The sequence below is a fragment of the Notechis scutatus genome, chromosome 4 (assembly GCF_049901735.1).
Source record: "Notechis scutatus isolate UNSWTSFEM ecotype Mainland chromosome 4, rNotScu1.2, whole genome shotgun sequence".
NCBI classification, from domain to species: Eukaryota; Metazoa; Chordata; class Lepidosauria; order Squamata; family Elapidae; genus Notechis; species Notechis scutatus.
The window spans coordinates 167,274,296-167,292,039 of record NC_142012.1 but is presented as its reverse complement, the minus strand read 5'-3'; the positions used below and the strand labels follow the sequence as shown (position 1 = coordinate 167,292,039).

The window sequence follows — 17,744 nt, the reverse complement described above, 5'->3', positions numbered from 1 at the left end:
AAGAAAGAAAGAAAGAAAGATCTGAGCAAACTACGGATGGACAGAAGACCTGTCTACTTTGATGAAAAGAAGGACCAGGGGATAGCAGAAGGACAGGATAGCATCTTCCAGTATTTGAGGGGCTGCCCCAAAGAAGAGGGAGTCAAGCTATTCTCCAAAGCACCAAAGAAGGCAGGACAAGAAGCAGCGGATGGAAACTCATCGAAGGAGAGAGGCAACCTGGAATCAAGAAGAAACTTCCTAACAGTGAGGATCAGTGGAACTGCTTGCCACCAGAAGTGGTGGGTGCTCCCATCACTGGAGGTTTTTAAGAAGAGACTGGACAGGCACTTGTCTGGAATGGTGTAGGGTCTCTTGGTTGAGCAGGGGGTTGGACTAGAAGACCTCTGGGGTCCCTTCCAACTCTGTAATTCCTTCTTTCCTCCCTCCCTTCCTTCCTCCCTCCCTTTAAAAAAGTTTTTTTTAACGAAGAGACAGCCACTTGTCTGAAATGTTATAGGGTTTCCTGCCTGAGCAGGGGTTAGACTAGAAGACCTCTGGGGTCCCTTCCAGCTCTGTAATTCCTTCTTTCCTCCCTTCCTTCCTTCCTCCCTCCCTTTAAAAAGTTTTTTAACGAAGAGACAGCCACGTCTGAAATGTTATAGGGTTTCCTGCCTGAGCAGGGGGTTAGACTAGAAGACCTCTGGGGTCCCTTCCAGCTCTCTTATTCTGTTCCTCTGATTCTGTTTATTCTGAAGGGCAGACTCCTCAAACAGAAAAGGAACCAACACACATCAACAGACACGTTGAACTCTTGCCAAGCAAACTCTCTCTGTGTGTGTTGTTTTTTTTGCAAATGCCAGGAATGGTTTTCATTCTTCGCTTGTTTGCTAAACGGATTCCCGGCAGCGGCTCCAGTTGCCAAAAAGTTGGAGCATTGTGCTTTTTTTTGTGTGCTTCACTCCCCCTGCGATGACATGCCGGCTGCCCCTTCATTCCAACACCCCCTTCCCCAAGTTAAAAATCCCCCCTGGCTGGAAAAATAGCTCCCATGCTAAATGCCAGGCTCGATTACTCCCCTCCCCCAAAATTGGAAAGGTTAACAGAGAACAGATAATCAGAGTTGGAAGGGACCTTGGAGGTCATCTAGTCCAACCCCCCCAAGCAGGAGACCCTACACCATTTCTGACAGAGGGCAGCCCAGTCTCTTCTTGAAAGCCTCCAGGGATGAAGCTCCCACAACCTCTGAAGGCAACTTCTGTTCCATTGAATACACAATAATAGAGTTGGGAGGGACCTTGGAGGTCATCTAGTCCAATCCCCTGCCCAAGCAGGAGACCCCCACACCATTTCTGACAGAGGGCAGCCCAGTCTCTTCTTGAAAGCCTCCAGGGATGGAGCTCCCACAACCTCTGAAGGCAACTTCTGTTCCATTAAATATACAATAATAGAGTTGGAAGGGACCTTGTAGGTCATCTAGTCCAACCCTCGCCCAAGCAGGAGACCCTACACCATTTCTGACAGAGGGCAGCCCAGTCTCTTCTTGAAAGCCTCCAGGGATGGAGCTCTCACAACCTCTGAAGGCAACTTCTGTTCCATTGAATACACAATAATAGAGTTGGGAGGGACCTTGGAGGTCATCTAGTCCAATCCCCCACCCAAGCGGGAGACCCTACACCATTTCTGACAGAGGGCAGTCCAGTCTCTTCTTGAAAGCCTCCAGGGATGAAGCTCCCAGAACCTCTGAAGGCAACTTCTGTTCCATTGAATACACAATAATAGAGTTGGGAGGGGCCTTGGAGGTCATCTAGTCCAACCCCTGCCCAAGCAGGAGACCCCCACACCATTCCTGACAGAGGGCAGTCCAATCTCTTCTTGAAAGCCTCCAGGGATGAAGCTCCCACAACCTCTGAAGGCAACTTCTGTTCCATTAAATATACAATAATAGAGTTGGAAGGGACCTTGTAGGTCATCTAGTCCAACCCCTCGCCCAAGCAGGAGACCCTACACCATTACTGACAGAGGGCAGTCCGGTCTCTTCTTGAAAGCCTCCAGGGATGAAGCTCCTACAACTTCCAAGGGCAACTTCTGTTCCATTGAATATAGATTAACAGAGCTGGAAGGGACCTTGGAGGTCATCTAGTCCAATCCCCCGCCCAAGCTGGAGACCCTACACCATTTCTGACAGAGGGCAGTCCAGTCTCTTCTTGAAAGTCTCAAGGGATGAAGCCCCCACAGCCAGAGGTGGGACACGACAGGGTTAACAACCGGTTCGGGATTTACGAGCCTCCCTGCACGCTTGCAGCCGCGCGCCTGTCAATCATCATTAGCATGTCATTAGCACGCTGCTCCCGCAGCTGCAGCCTTTGAAACAGCCCTCTTTTCTTGTTTTTTTTTAACTGCAGCTGTGGCTCGTTCGGCAGCTGAAGTTGAAAAATCAGGAAATAAAGATCAAGTAAGAGCCCAGGTGGGCGGGTTGGTCTCTGGGTGTTATGTGAATTTCGGTTGTATGTATACTGTGTATATACGTACAATGACAATAAAGAATTCAATTCAGTGACCATTGGAAGTTACAACGGCAAGGAAAAAAGGGCCGTTTTTCACACTTACGACCATTCCGGCATCCCCGTTGGCAGTTTCCCCCCAATTAAATCACGAGTCTCGAGCCAAACTTCCAAAAACTTCCAAAGGATTTATTGGGAGTTAACATGCCGGCACTGCCTGGGTGTAACCGACTCTGAAACACATAATTCACTGTGACCCTTGACCCTGGTTTCCTCCCACCCCCTGGGTGTATCCTAATTCATATATCCTCCAATGGGACACCTCCATAGCCCAGAGTCATCTTCAGAGCGACCGGTTCTACAGAGGTGGACCAGAACCGGTAGAAGCCCAACCCTGCCCACAACTTCCGAGGGCAACTTCTGTTCCATTGGTTGATTGTTCTCCAAAAACTATCCTGCGATTCATGTTGCTGGACCTCACTTTTCGTGGAAGGCAGGCAGTCCTCGACTTGCAATGGTTCATTTAGCGACCGCTCAAAACGTTCCAACGGCACCGGGAAAAAAAAAGTGACTCGGGGGAGAGGGGGCATTTTTAAAACTGACGACTGCTACAGCCTCCCCCCATGGTCACGTGATCCAAATTCAGTGGCTTGGCAACTGACTGGTACTTATGACGGTGGCCGTGTCCCTGGGTGTGTCTGTGTCTGTGTGTGTCATGTGATCCCCTTTTGCGACCGTCAGATGAGAGCCAAGTCAACGGGGAAGCCGGATTCACTTAAAGACCGTGGGACTGAGATGAACAGCTGCAGGGATTCACTTCGCGGCGGCGGCCGGAAAAGTCATAAAATGGGGTAAAACTCACGGAACAAACTGTCAGCATTCCAGCAAACGTCCATTCCAGTCGGTAACTCTGAGACAACCACCTCTCAAAAGTACCTTTGTTAGAATAGCACCTGGACACATCTGTGGAATCTCAAAGCTACAAGTTTCCTGAACTTCCCACAATGTCCCGAACTCCAAATCCATCCCATCACATGGCCCAATCATGACCTGGTCAAAAGTAAGATCCTTATTTCATCCTACACCATCCTTAATGACCTTGAACTAACAAAAGAATTTTTTATTTTGTCTACTTAGAGCTACTCCATTGAAATCACCTCCCTTCCACTCTCCCAGGCTATGCGGCAGCGTGGAATAGGGCTTCCAAAGCTGACACAAACGTCTCGCTTAGCGACAGAAACGTTGGCCTGAACTGTGATGACCCAAAGGCACCAAGGCCGCACAGACAATCAGTCGGAGTCCCTTTATTAGCTCCAACTTTTCCCCCAATGTCCTGGTTACCTTCTGGGCTGGAGAAAAAAACTCTCCCAGGAACAGCCTTGGGCTGCAGAGAATCAAGCCCAAAACATGGTCAACACAAACTGTAACTATAAGTCCAATCAAGCCAAACTGAAGTGATTAGTTTGGCAAGGTAGGAGCAAGAATTCCAGATGTGAAGGCACAGCAGTAATTCAACATGGTTGGGAGGACGCCAGGAACACAGATAACCAAAATCAACACAGGATAAAGTCACGTTTGTTCCCAGCAAAAGTCACTCTCAGCTTGCATCTCTTTTAAACTCCCTTCCCAGGTGTGGCTAATGAAGGGAATCAGGGCCCTTTCCTCCCCCGTAAGCCATGCCACCCACGTTGCTCCCTTCTCCGTTCCTCCCTGCGTGCCCTAGGATGAAGAGGGGGTGGGCCTGGGTCTTCCTCCGAACTCCCCCTCCCTTGTTCTCCCTCTCCCCTACTCTGCCCAGCCGGACTTTGCCCTTCCCCCGTTTCCTCCTCAGCCAATGGAGCCACACTCCCGCTCCCTGTCAGCTCTTCGTCTTCCTCCTCGGATTCAGACTCCGACATGGGCAGGACACAACTGTGGTTATAAGTTAAGGACTACCCATCTATAGGCTCTAATACAGTTGGAATTATTATCGGTGGCTTGGCTCACCTCAAAATTGAAATTTTGGGAGAGAGGCCTAAATGACTCATATTTATGACAGCCTCAGTGTCCCGGGGTCCATGGGGAAGCCAGATTCACTTAACGACCAGGTTACTCACTTAACAACCATAGCGATTTGCTTAATGGTGGCAGGAAAGCTCGTGAAATGGGGCCACATAACAAATGCCTCTCTTAACAACAGGAATTTTGGCCTCAATCGTGGTCGTAATTCGAGGACTGGCTGTGCTGAGGAATATCAGAATGCATCGTTCAGTGGGAGGGGAGGAATGAGAAAGAAAAACAGACAACATCTATCGAAGAAGTAGACAAAGTTCTCGAATTATGACCACAATTGAGTCCAACGTTTCCGTTGCTAAGCAAGACAGTTGTTAAGTGAGTTTGGCCCCATTTTATGGCCTTAAATTGGGAATTGATCCAGTTTCAGGATTAGTTTCAGGATCCTGAAACATAGACAGGTAGTCCTTGACTTATGACCACACTGCAGAAAAAAAAAATTCTGTTGCTGAGCGAGAGTTGGTAAGTGAGCTTTGCCCCGTTTTATGACTTTTTTGTGCCACTGTTGTTAAGCTAATCACTACAGTTGTTAGGTTAGTGACACGGTTGTTAAGACAGCTGGTCCTTTGCATCCTTTTAAAGGGTCGTTGAGGCCACTTGGATGTTTCTCCGTGTCCTCAGGATCACCTGAGTGGTGCAAAATGGTTGTGCAGCCTTCCGGGAACTGATGAAAGAACCACGTTTTAGACTGGAGACAGGTGATGTCGGTGAGGCTCCATCCCCATTTGCACCACTCCGTTGACCCCGAGGACACAGACGAACCTCCAAGTGGCCTCAACGACCCTCTAAAAGGATGCAAATGACCAGCTGCCTGCAAGGAGGATCAATCCTTCCCTTCTGCCTGCAAGGAGTATAAATCCTTTCCTTCCCCACCATCCAGTCAGAGCTGAAGAAGCTTCTTGGATGAGAAGCGAAACGTCTTCAAAAGAAAAAAAATCAAGGAAGTCCAGTTGCCTCTTGGAAAAAAAAAGCACCTTTGGGACCTTCATATAGTTTAGCCTCCAGACCTCCGATCACCTCGGTGGTTCTTCTCTGCCTCAGCTCTCTTCCTTTCTCGGTGAAGCCCTTTTCCTCAAAATTGCTCACCAAGGCCCAACCAATTGCTCAAAACTTGTCTACGGCCGAGCGACGGGTCCCTGCCTGTTATTTTAGGACCCCCATTAATGGCAGAAAGCAAAATAAAATAAAATAAAATTAAGGAAGAAGGAAGAAAGGAACAGCAGGGGGAAGATTCAACTTCTTAGACTTGCAAAATCACCCCAAATCTGCAAATTCCTTCTCTGCTTGAGATGCCAGTTGGCAATTAAGAGAAATGTTCCTTTCCTTCCTTCCTTCCTTCCTTCCTTCCTTCCTTCCTTCCTTCCTTTCCTTCCTTCCTTCCCCTTCCCTTCCTCCTTCCTTCCTTCCTTCCTTCCTTCCCTCTTTCCCCTTCCTTTCCTTCCTTCCTTCCTTCCTTCTTCCTTCCTTCCTTTCCTTCCTTTCCTTCCTTCCTTCCTTCCTCCCTCCTTCCTTCCTTCCTTCCTTCCTTTCCTTCCTTCCTTCCTTCCTTCCTTCCTTCCTTCTTCCCTTCCTTCCTTTCCTTCCTTCTTCCTTCCTTCCTTCCTTCCTTCCTTCCTTCCTTCCTTCCTTCCTTCCTTCCTTCCTTCCTTCCTTCCTTCCTTCCTTCCTTCCTTCCTTCCTTCCCTTCCTTCCTTCCTTCCTTCCTTCCTTCCTTCCTTCCTTCCTTCCTTCCTTCCTTCCTTCCTTCCTTCCTTCCTTCCTTCCTTCCTTCGCTCAGCAAGCAAGCCAGGATCCATTATAACTTCTCACATCTCGAGAGAGAGCCAATGAATCTTGGTTTCTTCTCCTTTAAACCAGTCATTCTTTTATAATAGAGCTGCTGCAGGAGGAATAAAAATTATCTCAAAAGCCTTGATTAAATGCCTCAGATGGAGAGAAAAAATGCTAGCCGTTTTCAACGCTGCCAGGAAGATGAAGCCGATGGAAGAAAAAAAACAAAAACTTTCCCCAATCGATCAACGAAATCAAACCGTCAAAGCCCCAGGAAAAGGAAAAAACAAACAAACCAGGAGGAAGCAGGAAGAAAAAAGTTGACAAACTACATTACTTCATTTGTTGGTTAATGTTTAATCAAACGTTGATTTTAATTCATGTTTTCATTAAAAGCTGACAAACTACATTATAAATCACGTTGGTCACCAAGAAAAAGAGTTTGAGACTTTGGGGAAAGTGCAGAGAAGAGCAAACTAAGATGAGTTAGAGGACTGAAGGCTAAAACCTATGAAGGATGCTTTGCAGGATTTGGGTTTGGCCGGTCTAGAGAAAAGAAGGATTAAGGGGGGACATGACAGCAGCGTTCCCATATTTCAGGGGCTGCCCCAAAGAAGAGGAGGGGGTCAAATTATTCTCCAAAGCACCAGAAGGCAGGACAAGAAGCAACGGATGGAAACTAACCCAGGAGAGAAGCAACCTGGAATTAAGGAGAAACAGTGAGGACAATTAACCAGTGGAACTGCTTGCCACTAGAAATGGTGGGTGCACCATCACTGGAGGCTATTAAGAAGAGACTGGAAAGCCACTTGTCTATAATGATATAAAGTCTCGGTAGGGAAGTTGGGGACCCCTGCCCTAAGTTAAAGAACTGAATAAGCTACTTGGATGAGAAGTGAAATGTTTTCAAGGGAAAAAAAGTAAAAGAATGTCCTGCCCCTGTCGGAGTCTGAATCCGAGGAGGAAGACGAAGAGCTGACAGGGAGCGGGAATGTGGCTCCGTTGGCTGTGGAGGAAACTGGGGAAGGGCAAAGTCCGGCTGGGCAGAGTAGGGGAGAGGGAGAACAAGGGAGGGGGAGTTCGGAGGAAGACCCAGGCCCACCCCCTCTTCATCCTAGGGCAACGTAGGGGGGAACGGAGAATGGAGCAACGTGGATGGTGTGGCGTACGGGGGGAGGAAAGGGCCCTGATTCCCTTCATTAGCTGCAGCTGGGAATGAGAGTTTAACAGAGATACAAGCTGAGAGCAGCAAATATGGTTTATCCTGTGTTGACTTTGCTTATCTGTGTTCCTGTCATCCTCCCAACCGTGTTGAGTTATTGTCGTGCCTTTCACGTCTGGAATTCTTGCTCCTGCCCTGCCGGACTAATGACCTCATTTTGCTTTGATTGGACTTATAGTTACAGTTCGTGTTGACCATGTTTTGGACTTGATTCCCTGCAGCCCAAGGCTGTTCCTGGGAGAGTTTTTTTTTCTCCAGCCCAGAAGGTAACCAGGACATAGGGGGCAAAGTTGGAGCTAATAAAGGGACTCCTACGGATTGTCTGACGGTGTTGCCTTTGTGCCACGCCCCTTTGGGTCATCACAAAGAAATGTTTCCAAGGAAAAAAAAACTAAGGAAAGTCCAGTTCTCTTTTGGAAAAAGCACCCCTTGGACAAGCACGACTTGGATGCTGGAGAATCTCCATGGACATTGATCTGGGAACATCTCAGCCGCATCAATTCTGCACATCCCAGGAGACAACGGGGCCTCTCCCTCCCTCTCCCTTTCCTGCCTCCCACGTCTCACCTGTTGGCTCCTCGGCTTGTAAGGTGAGCTGTTTTCCAGGTCGGCGAGGATGCTGGTCAAGGAGTCGATCTCCACATCCAAACTGGACCTCCTGTCTTCCAACGTCTTCCCACCCGAGTTGACCTGAGAAGGAGGAAGAGAAAGAGACGCCTTCAAAGAGGCTCGGGGGGAAGGATGCTGCCTAGCGGGACGGTCGGAGGTGTCGCCACTAACGGGGGGACGGGACCTTTCAGGAATGGCGGAAGCCGGAGAGAGACTTGTAGCTGGGGAACCCCTGTTAGTTTCAAACAAGGTTTAGATGGGGGTCTCCCAGAGGCGAGGGTGTGAGTTGTGTTGTCCTTGGTGCTCTGTGAGTTTTCTTGAAGACATTTTATTACCAAACTAGGTAACATCACTAATGCACTGATGATCTTACTTAGTAGGGGAATGAAACTTTTGCAAGAAAAACACGAAGCTCAGAGAGCATCAAGCACCCCACAGTCATCCTCTTCCTCTCTCCTTTCTAACACTGTTGATGTTACCTTGTTGGGTCATGAAACGTCTGCAAGAAAACCACCCAGCTCAGAGAGCACTAAGGACACCATAGTCCTTTTCCTCCTCCTCCTCCTCTCCACGAACCCCTCTCCCTTCTAGCACTGATGATGTTCCCTAGTTGGGTCATGAAACGTCTACAAGAAAACCACCAAGCTCAGAGAGCACCAAGGACCCCATAGTCCTTTTCTTCCTCCTTCTCCTCTCCTCCTCCTCCTCCTCCTTCTTTTCATCTCCTCCTCTTTCTCTCCTCCCGCTCCGTCCTGCAAACATCACTCTCTGTTAACGGTGAAGGTGTAACCTAGTTGGGTCATGAAATGTCTACAAAAAACCCCCACCAAGCTCAGACACCACCAAGGACCCTACAGTCCTCCTCCTCCTTCACCTCCTCCTCCCTACAAAACCCCACTCCCTTCTAACACTGATGATATTATCTAGTTGGGTCAGGAAACATCTGCAAGAAAACCACCCAACTCAGAAAGCACCAAAGGCCCCACAATCGTCTTCCTCCTCCTTCTCCTCCTCCCCTCCTCTCTGCAAACCTCCCTCCATTCTACCGTAGCACTGATGATGTTCCCTAGTTTGGTCACAAAACGTCTGCAAGAAAACCACCCAGCTCAGAGAGCACCAAGGACCCCACTCTCGCCTTCTTCTTCTTCTTCTTCTTCTTCTTCTTCTTTCTTCTTCTTCTTCTTCTTCTTCTTCTTTCTTCTTCTTCTTCTTCTTCTTCTTCTTCTTCTTCTTCTCCTCCTCCTCCTCCTCCTCCTCCTCCTCCTCCTCCTCCCTCCTCCTCCTCCTCCTCCTCCTCCCTGCAAACCCCTTCAATCACTGATGACGTTCCCTAGTTGGGTCACGAAACGTCTGCAAGAAAACCACCCAGCTCAGAGAGCGCCAAGGGCCCCACAGTTCCACCCTGAGCTACAAAGATTCTCGTCTCCCTGCTCCTAACAGCTGCTTCCAAGTGATTCCAGACACCAATTGCCAAGAAGCCGGGACGCCAACCTCTCCCTTTCCTTCCCAATTAAATCAAATTACAGCCCAGAGTTCATTACCGATAATTACGGCCACCCTGATTGTCTTTGCCAGACGCCGACACCTCTACCCTCCTCCCCTTCTTCTTCTTCTCTCTCTCTCTGTGTGTGTGTGTGTAGTGTGTGTGTGTGGGTGACATGAATAAAGGTTTAATGAGCTTTTTGACAGAATCCAAAGCCTGGGGTGGCAACCTGGCACGGCCAACAATGCCAGCGGGAGGCAGCCTTGGCAAGCAGGAATCCAACGTTCCTGGAAATGCCCAACTGGGCCGATTGGCGTGCCAAGGGCTGGCGAAAATAAACCCAGCGCTGCAGCCCATGTGGACAGGCCTGCAATGCTCCTTCTGGCCATAAAAATCAGCCTTCTGGGGCCCCATCACAATTCTTCCTCCCCTGCCAGCCAGGTGTCAAAAGTGCCCCCTCGCACCCCCATCCTCACCAAGGTTAGAACATAGAATAACAGAGTTGGACGGGACCCTGAAGGTCTTCTAGTCCAGCCCCCCTGCCCGAGCAGAAGGCCTTTTAATTTTTTTTAAGAAGCAGGTTTGTATTTAAAGAAGAATATTTGCAGCCATGTCTCTGGAGCTTCTCAGTCATTTGTTCAGGAGGCAATTGGACTTTCTGGGTTTTCTTTGAAGACGTTTCGCTTCTCACCCCAGAAGCTTCCTCCGAGCGGCTTATCCAAGAAACTTCCTCCAGAGCAGAAGAAGCTTCTTAGAGGAGAAGCAAAACGTCTTCAGAGGAAAACAAGAAAGTCCAGTTGCTTATTGAACGAAAAAAAAACAGCAACAACAACAACCAGTACCTTTGGGACCAGATCTGCATTACTAAAAATAAAATGAAAATGTTGTGGCCTATCCAAAGGAAACCAAAATAAGGCTGGTTGGAATAAATTGTTGGGATTAACGATATATGAATATTCAGCCATTGGTCTATGCCAGGGGTGTCCAACCTTGGCAACTTTAAGACTTGTGGACTTCAACTCCCAGAATTCCTCAGCCAGCTTTGCTGGCTGAGGAATTCTGGGAGTTGAAGTCCACAAGTCTTAAAGTTGCCAAGGTTGGACACCCCTGGTCTATGCTATTAAATATTTACACCCTATGCCGTTCCAAACAAATGGTTGTCCAGCCTCTTCTTAAAAGCCTCCAGTGATGAAGCAGCCACAACTTCTGGAGGCAAGTAGTTCCATTGGTGAATTGTCCTCACTGTTAGAAAATTTCTCCTTAATTCCAGGTTGTTTCTCTCCTTGATTAGTTTCCCCCCATTGCTTCTTGTCTTGCCTTCTGGGGCTTTGGAGAATAACTTGACCCCCCTTTTTGGGGGGCAGCCCCTCAGATATTGTAACACTTGCTATCCTGTCTCCCCTGGCGCTTCTCTTCATCAAGACGAGCCGTGCCCAAATCCTCCAACTGTTCTTCGTATGTTTCAGCCTCCAGTCCAGAGGTGGTGAATTCACCCAGTTCTAACCAGTTCTGGAGAACCAGTAGCGGAAAGTTTGAGTAGTTGGGAGAACCGGCCAATCCCACCTCTGACTGGCCCCGCCAACCCCATCTCTTCTCCGCCTCCCGTTGAGTCCCAGCTGATCGGCTGGGTCTCCTTTGGTTGCCCTGCCCAGGAGAACGGAGCTGGAAAGCAGGTTAGTGGGGTGGGGAGGGAAGGGGGATGTTGCAGTATATCCTTCCCCTGCCACGCCCACCAAGCCACGCCCACAGAACACCACGCCCACCAAGCCACGCCCACAGCTGATCGGCTGGGTCTCCTTGGGTTGCCCTGCCCAGGAGAACGGAGCTGGAAAGCAGGTTAGTGGGGTGGGGAGGGAAGGGGATGTTGCAGTATATCCTTCCCCTGCCACGCCCACCAAGCCACGCCCACAGAACACCACGCCCACCAAGCCACGCCCACAGCTGATCGGCTGGGTCTCCTTGGGTTGCCCTGCCCAGGAGAACGGAGCTGGAAAGCAGGTTAGTGCGGTGGGGAGGGAAGGGGATTTTGCAGTATAGCCTTCCCTGCCACGCCTACCAAGCCACACCCACCAAGCCACCAAGCCACGCCCATAGAACACCACGCCCACCAAGCCACGCCCACAGCTGATCGGCTGGGTCTCCTTGGGTTGCCCTGCCCAGGAGAACGGAGCTGGAAAGCAGGTTAGTGGGGTGGGGAGGGAAGGGGGATGTTGCAGTATATCCTTCCCTGCCACGCCCACCAAGCCACGCCCACAGAACACCACGCCCACCAAGCCACGCCCACAGCTGATCGGCTGGGTCTCCTTGGGTTGCCCTGCCCAGGAGAACGGAGCTGGAAAGCAGGTTAGTGCGGTGGGGAGGGAAGGGGATTTTGCAGTATAGCCTTCCCCTGCCACGCCTACCAAGCCACACCCACCAAGCCACCAAGCCACGCCCATAGACCACGCCCACCAAGCCACGCCCACAGCTGATCGGCTGGGTCTCCTTGGGTTGCCCTGCCCAGGAGAATGGAGCTGGAAAGCAGGTTAGTGGGGTGGGGAGGGAAGGGGATGTTGCAGTATATCCTTCCCCTGCCACACCCACCAAGCCACGCCCACAGAACACCACGCCCACCAAGCCACGCCCACAGCTGATCGGCTGGGTCTCCTTGGGTTGCCCTGCCCAGGAGAATGGAGCTGGAAAGCAGGTTAGGTGGGGTGGGGAGGGAAGGGGGATGTTGCAGTATATCCTTCCCCTGCCACGCCCACCAAGCCACGCCCACAGAACACCACGCCCACCAAGCCACGCCCACAGCTGATCAGCTGGGTCTCCTTGGGTTGCCCTGCACAGGAGAACGGAGCTGGAAAGCAGGTTACTGGGGTGGGCAGGGAAGGGGGATTTTGCAGGAACCTTCCCCCAGAAATGGGGAGGGAATGGAGATTTTATAGAATCCTTCCCCTGCCACATCCACCAAGCCTTGTCCACCAAGCCACGCCCACAGAACCGGTAGTAAAAAAAAAATTGAATCCCACCACTCCTCCAGTCCCCTAATCCTCTTGGTTGCTCTTCTCTGTACTCTTTCCAGAGCCTCAACCTCTTTTTCACTTCGTGGCGACCAAAACTGGAAGCAAATATTCCCAGGGTGGCCTTACCAAGTAAATAGCACTCCTCTCCAGCTCGTTTTCTAGGGGAGTGACACTTCCAACATGCTCCAGAGCAGCAGTCGCCCACCGGTGGGCCGGGAGAAAATTTTGGTGAGCCGCAGAGAAATGTCACTCCCCAAGCAATTGATCCAGGCTGCGCAGAAACACAAGGCTGCACCGCCCACATGGCCCCTGGGAACCCTCCCGGCCCACTCACTCCTTACCCGGGAAACTTGCCTGCTAAATTTCTATTTTTCCTTTTTTCCACCATCCATCTGTTCTGCTGTGTTGGGAGATTTAGATTAGCTAGGAAGCAGGAAATGGTTGGACTTCTTGCTTTCCAGCTAGTCTTTAGATCTTCGGCTCTGCTTTTAAGCACAGCCGAACCTCCCTTAGGACTGAAGCTTCGATTATTCAGTGCAGACTCACGGCAAGCAAATTTGAGAGACTGAGCTAGCCGATGGCAGATAGATAGATCACTGAATGATTCTGTGAGCAACTCAATCTGGCTGCCTGCTTTGCCTCGTTTTGGGTAAAAGTTGCTCTTTTTAATAAAACAAATCAATATTTATATAAATATTTATAATATTTACATACAAGCCATGCCCAGCCAGTCACATGACCACCAAGACACACCCAAAATTAGGCCACACCCACAGAACCGGTTAGTGGTCCCTGGGATTTAAAATTATGAGTTTGGTGGTCCCTGAGGTCCAAAAGGTTGGCGACCCCTGTTCTAGAAGACCTCCAGGGTCCCTTTCAGCTTTTGCTTGTGTAACTTTGGCAGGGGGGTTGGACTAGAAGACTTCTAAGGTCCATTCCAACCCTACAATCCTATAATCTAGGCAGGGAGTTGGACTGGAAGACCTCCGAAGTCCCTTCCAGCCCCTATGATTCTTTGATCTTGGGCGGGGTTGGACTAGACCTCCGAGATCCCTTCCAAACCTCTGATTACATGATTTTGGGCAGGGGGTTGGACTAGAAGACCTCCAGGATCCCTTCCAAACCTCTGATTACCTGATCTTGGGCAGGGGGTTGGACTAGAAGACCTCCGAAATCCCTTCCAAACCTCTGATTACATGATTTTGGGCAGGGGGGTTGGACTAGAAGACCTCCGGGATCCCTTCCGGCCCTATGTTTCAATGAAGCAGCCAGATATCAGGTGAGAGAAAAGGATTCTGGCTGCAATGGAGCCCTGCACAATCAGCACCTTGGACAGTTCCATCAGAGGGGAGATGTTGCTCCCTCACTTTCCTTTCCTTATACTTATATGTTTATATGTTACACTCACACTCGTTTTTTTTCATTCATACTTGGCAAACTAAACTAACTAACTAAAGAAAATAAAACAAAACAATGCATCCCATTTTGGTCACCACAATACAAAACAGAGGTGGAAACTTTGGGGAAAAAAAAAAAGTGCAGAGAAGAACACCTAAGGCCCGGAAAGTAAAACAAAAGAAGATTTTTTTTTTTCTTTCTTTCAGTGTGTCATAACTTCAAAGGGTCGCTAGATGAACCGTCGTAAGTCGAGGACTGCCTGTATTGGATCCCCCGCTCTCGTTTTATGACCGGTCAAGAGGGGCTCCGAGCAGCTCCCAGATCCCAGGTTTCTTACCTGGAGGTTGGCAAAGGTTTCCTCCGGAGGGGGCGGCGGCAGGAACATCCTCCCCAGGTGGTCCGAGGCAAGGGGAGGCGGTGGGGGAGGGGGAGGGGGCGGAGGGAAGTCACCTGGAGAGCAAGAAAAGAGAGCGCAGGTGAGACTTCGGCCAAGCCCCTGCAAAGGCCACCGTTGCAAATATCCACTGGACCGTTTTTCTTTATTTATGATTGACTCTGAAAAATGTATACGTGATGTGTGTATAAAAATGTATACTATATATATAGTGTAAAATCATAATAAATTCACATAAAATAAAATATAAATTAAATTAGGAAGGAAGGAAGGAAGGAAGGAAGGAAGGAAGGAAGGAAGGAAGGAAGGAAGGAAAGGAAGGAAGTAGATGGCAATGAGAGAGAGGAAGAGAGGGGAAAAGGAGAGAGGGAGGGAGATGGGAATGAGAGGGAAGGAAGGAAGGAAGGAAGGAAGGAAGGAAGGAAGGAAGGAAGGAAGGAAGGAAGGAAGGAAGGAAGGAAGGAAGGAAAGGAAAGGAAAGGAAGGAAAGAAAGGAAGGAAGTAGATGGCAATGAGAGAGAGGAAGAGAGGGAAAAAGGAGAGATGGAGGGAGACAGGAATGAGAGGGAAGGAAGGAAGGAAGGAAGGAAGGAAGGAAGGAAGGAAGGAAGGAAGGAAGGAAAGGAAGGAAGGGAGGAAAGGAAGGAAGGAAGGAAGGAAGGAAGGAAGGAAGGAAGGAAGGAAGGAAGGAAAGGAAAGGAAGGAAGGAAAGAAAGGAAGGAAGTAGATGGCAATGAGAGAGAGGAAGAGAGGGAAAAAGGAGAGGGAGGGAGACGGGAATGAGAGGGAAGGAAGGAAGGAAGGAAGGAAGGAAGGAAGGAAGGAAGGAAGGAAGGAAGGAAGGAAGGAAAGGAAAGGAAGGAAGGAAAGAAAGGAAGGAAGTAGATGGCAATGAGAGAGAGGAAGAGAGGGAAAAAGGAGAGGGAGGGAGACGGGAATGAGAGGGAAGGAAGGAAGGAAGGAAGGAAGGAAGGAAGGAAGGAAGGAAGGAAGGAAGGAAGGAAGGAAGGAAGGAAGGAAAGGAAGGAAGGGAGGAAAGGAAGGAAGGAAGTAAATGGCAATGAGAGAGAGGAAGAGAGGAAAGGAGAGAGGGAGGGAGATAGGAATGAGAGGGAAGGAAGGAGATGGGAGTAGAGGGAGGGAAGATAGGATGGGAAGAGGGAGATGGTAATGAGAGGGAAAGAAGGAAGGAAGGAGATGCAATGAGAGGGAGGGAGAGAGAGGAGGGAGGGAGGGAGGAAAGAAGGAAAGAGGGAGGGAGATGGTAATGAGAGGGAGGGAGAGAGGGAGGAAGGAAGAGGGGAAGGAAAAGGAGAGGAGGGAGGAGAGGAGGAGGACTATTACAGGAGAACTGATACATATGACACCACTGATCCTGAACTCTGCTTCGTCCCCTGTGGCCGCTGTGTGTGTGCAGTGGGGGGGAGGATCTAATGCAGACGGTTGCTGGCAAAGTGGTCTTTATTCCCCCCTCCCAAAAAACAGCTTCCTTTGGAAGCGAAAGGAGGACATTTCAAAGCAGAAATCGATAGGAAATGAGCCCCTGGGGGAGGAACTGGATGCAAAGACGCCACTCGCCCCCCCCCCCCAACCCCTTTCCGTCTGCAGGGGAGGGGATGATGGCAGCCTCTGCATCAGCCACGCGCCCGGCTGGAGTGGCTGGAGTCGCCTTGGTGATGGCAGGTAGGTTGGGAAAGCCTCGTGACTTCAAGGGGGCCAATTTTAACCCACCCCCTCCCCTCCTTCTGTGCCAGACCGTGAATCACAAAGGCAGCGGCGCTGCCAGAGCATCCTGCTCCCCCTGCCACCCAGCCACACCGGGATGGAAATGGGGAGGCTGAGGGGGCCACCTGCCCAGCCCGGAGCGGGCAGCCGTGGGGAGTTCGGCTCCCCTTCCCTGATCCACCTGGGCTCCCCCTGCCACGGCTGAGGCTTGTGGGGGCTCGTCACCCTGGGGGCAATTCTCAAGCTTCTCAGGTTGCACAGGCAGGTCTGGCCAGACGCAGCTCCAAAGGGGAAAAGGAAGGGAGGAAGGAAGGAAGGAAGGAAGGGAGGGAGGGAGGGAGGGAGGAAGGAAGGAAGGAAGGAAGGAAGGAAGGAAGGAAGGAAGGAAGGAAGGAAGGAAGGAAGGAGAGGGAGGGAGGGAGGGAGGGAGGGAGGGAGGAAGGAAGGAAGGAAGGAAGGATGGAAGGAAGGAAGGAAGGAAGGAAGGAAGGAAGGACGGAAGGAAGGAAGGAAGGAAGGAAAAGAAGGAAGGAAGGGAGGGAGGGAGGGAGGAAGGAAAGGAGGGAGGGATGGAGGAAGGAAGGGAAGGACGGAAGGAAGGAAGGAAAGGAAGGACGGAAGGAAGGAAGGAAGGAAGGAAGGAAGGAAGGAAGGAAGGAAGGAAGGAAGGAAGGAAGGAAGGAAGGAGAGGGAGGAAGGAAAAGAAGGAAGGAAGGGAGGGAGGAAGGAAAGGAAGGGAGGGAGGGAGGAAGGAAGGAAGGAAGGAAGGAAGGAAGGAAGGAAGGAAAGGAAGGAAGGAAGGAAGGAAGGAAGGAAGGAAGGAAGGAAGGAAGGAAGGAAGGAAGGAAAGGAAGGAAGGAAGGAAGGAAGGAAGGAAAGGAAGGACGGAAGGAAGGATGGAAGGAAGGAAAGGAAGGAAGGAAGGAAGAAAGGATGGAAGGAAGGAAGGAAGGAAAGGAAGGAAGGAAGAAAGGAAGGAAGGGAGGGAGGGAGGGAGGGAGGAAGGAAGGAAGGAAAGGAAGGAAGGACGGACGGACGGACGGAAGGATGGAAGGAAGGAAGGAAAGGAAGGAAGGAAGGAAGGAAGGAAGGAAGGAAGGAAGGAAGGAAGGAAGGAAGGAAGGAAGGAAGGAAAGGAACAGAAGCAGAAGTCAGAGGAGGGAGGAAGGAAAAAAGGAGAGAAAGAAAGGAAAAAGAAGAAAGGAAAAAAGAAGCTGAGGTCAGAGAAGAAGGAAGAAATGAACGGACAGAGGGAAGGAAGAAAGATGGGGAAGGAAGGAGGGGCAAAGGAGGAAGGAAGGAAAAGGAAAAGAAAGTCATCAGAGACGATGGAAGGAAGGAAGAGAAAGAAAGAAAGAAAGAAAGAAAGAAAGAAAGAAAGAAAGAAAGAAAGAAAGAAAGAAAGAAAGAAAGAAAGAAAGAAAGAAAGAAAGAGAAGAGGAAGGCAGGGAGAGAGGGAGAGGGAGAGAGTTTGGTCTGTTCTAGAATTAACTGAAACTTCCCAATTAATGTTCGACTCCCAACACATAGAGGTTCCCGTGTTTTTCAACCTTGGCAACTTGAAGATATGCGGGCTTCTCCTCCCAGAATTCCCATGGCTGGC

General features: G+C 50.2%; 1 protein-coding gene across 4 annotated transcripts in view; it reads right to left on the bottom strand.

Moving 5' to 3' along the window:
- The window catches only part of LPP (LIM domain containing preferred translocation partner in lipoma), a 249,100-nt gene that overhangs the window by 97,316 nt on the left and 134,040 nt on the right, over positions 1-17,744 (bottom strand). For all 4 annotated transcript variants that reach the window (XM_087965599.1, XM_087965602.1, XM_087965600.1 and 1 more), the window contains 2 exons: positions 14,360-14,472; positions 8,095-8,217 (listed from right to left, as the gene is read on the bottom strand). In XM_087965599.1, coding sequence (XP_087821725.1) covers positions 8,095-8,217; positions 14,360-14,472 — 236 coding nt within the window. The remainder of the gene's footprint in view (positions 1-8,094; positions 8,218-14,359; positions 14,473-17,744) is intronic.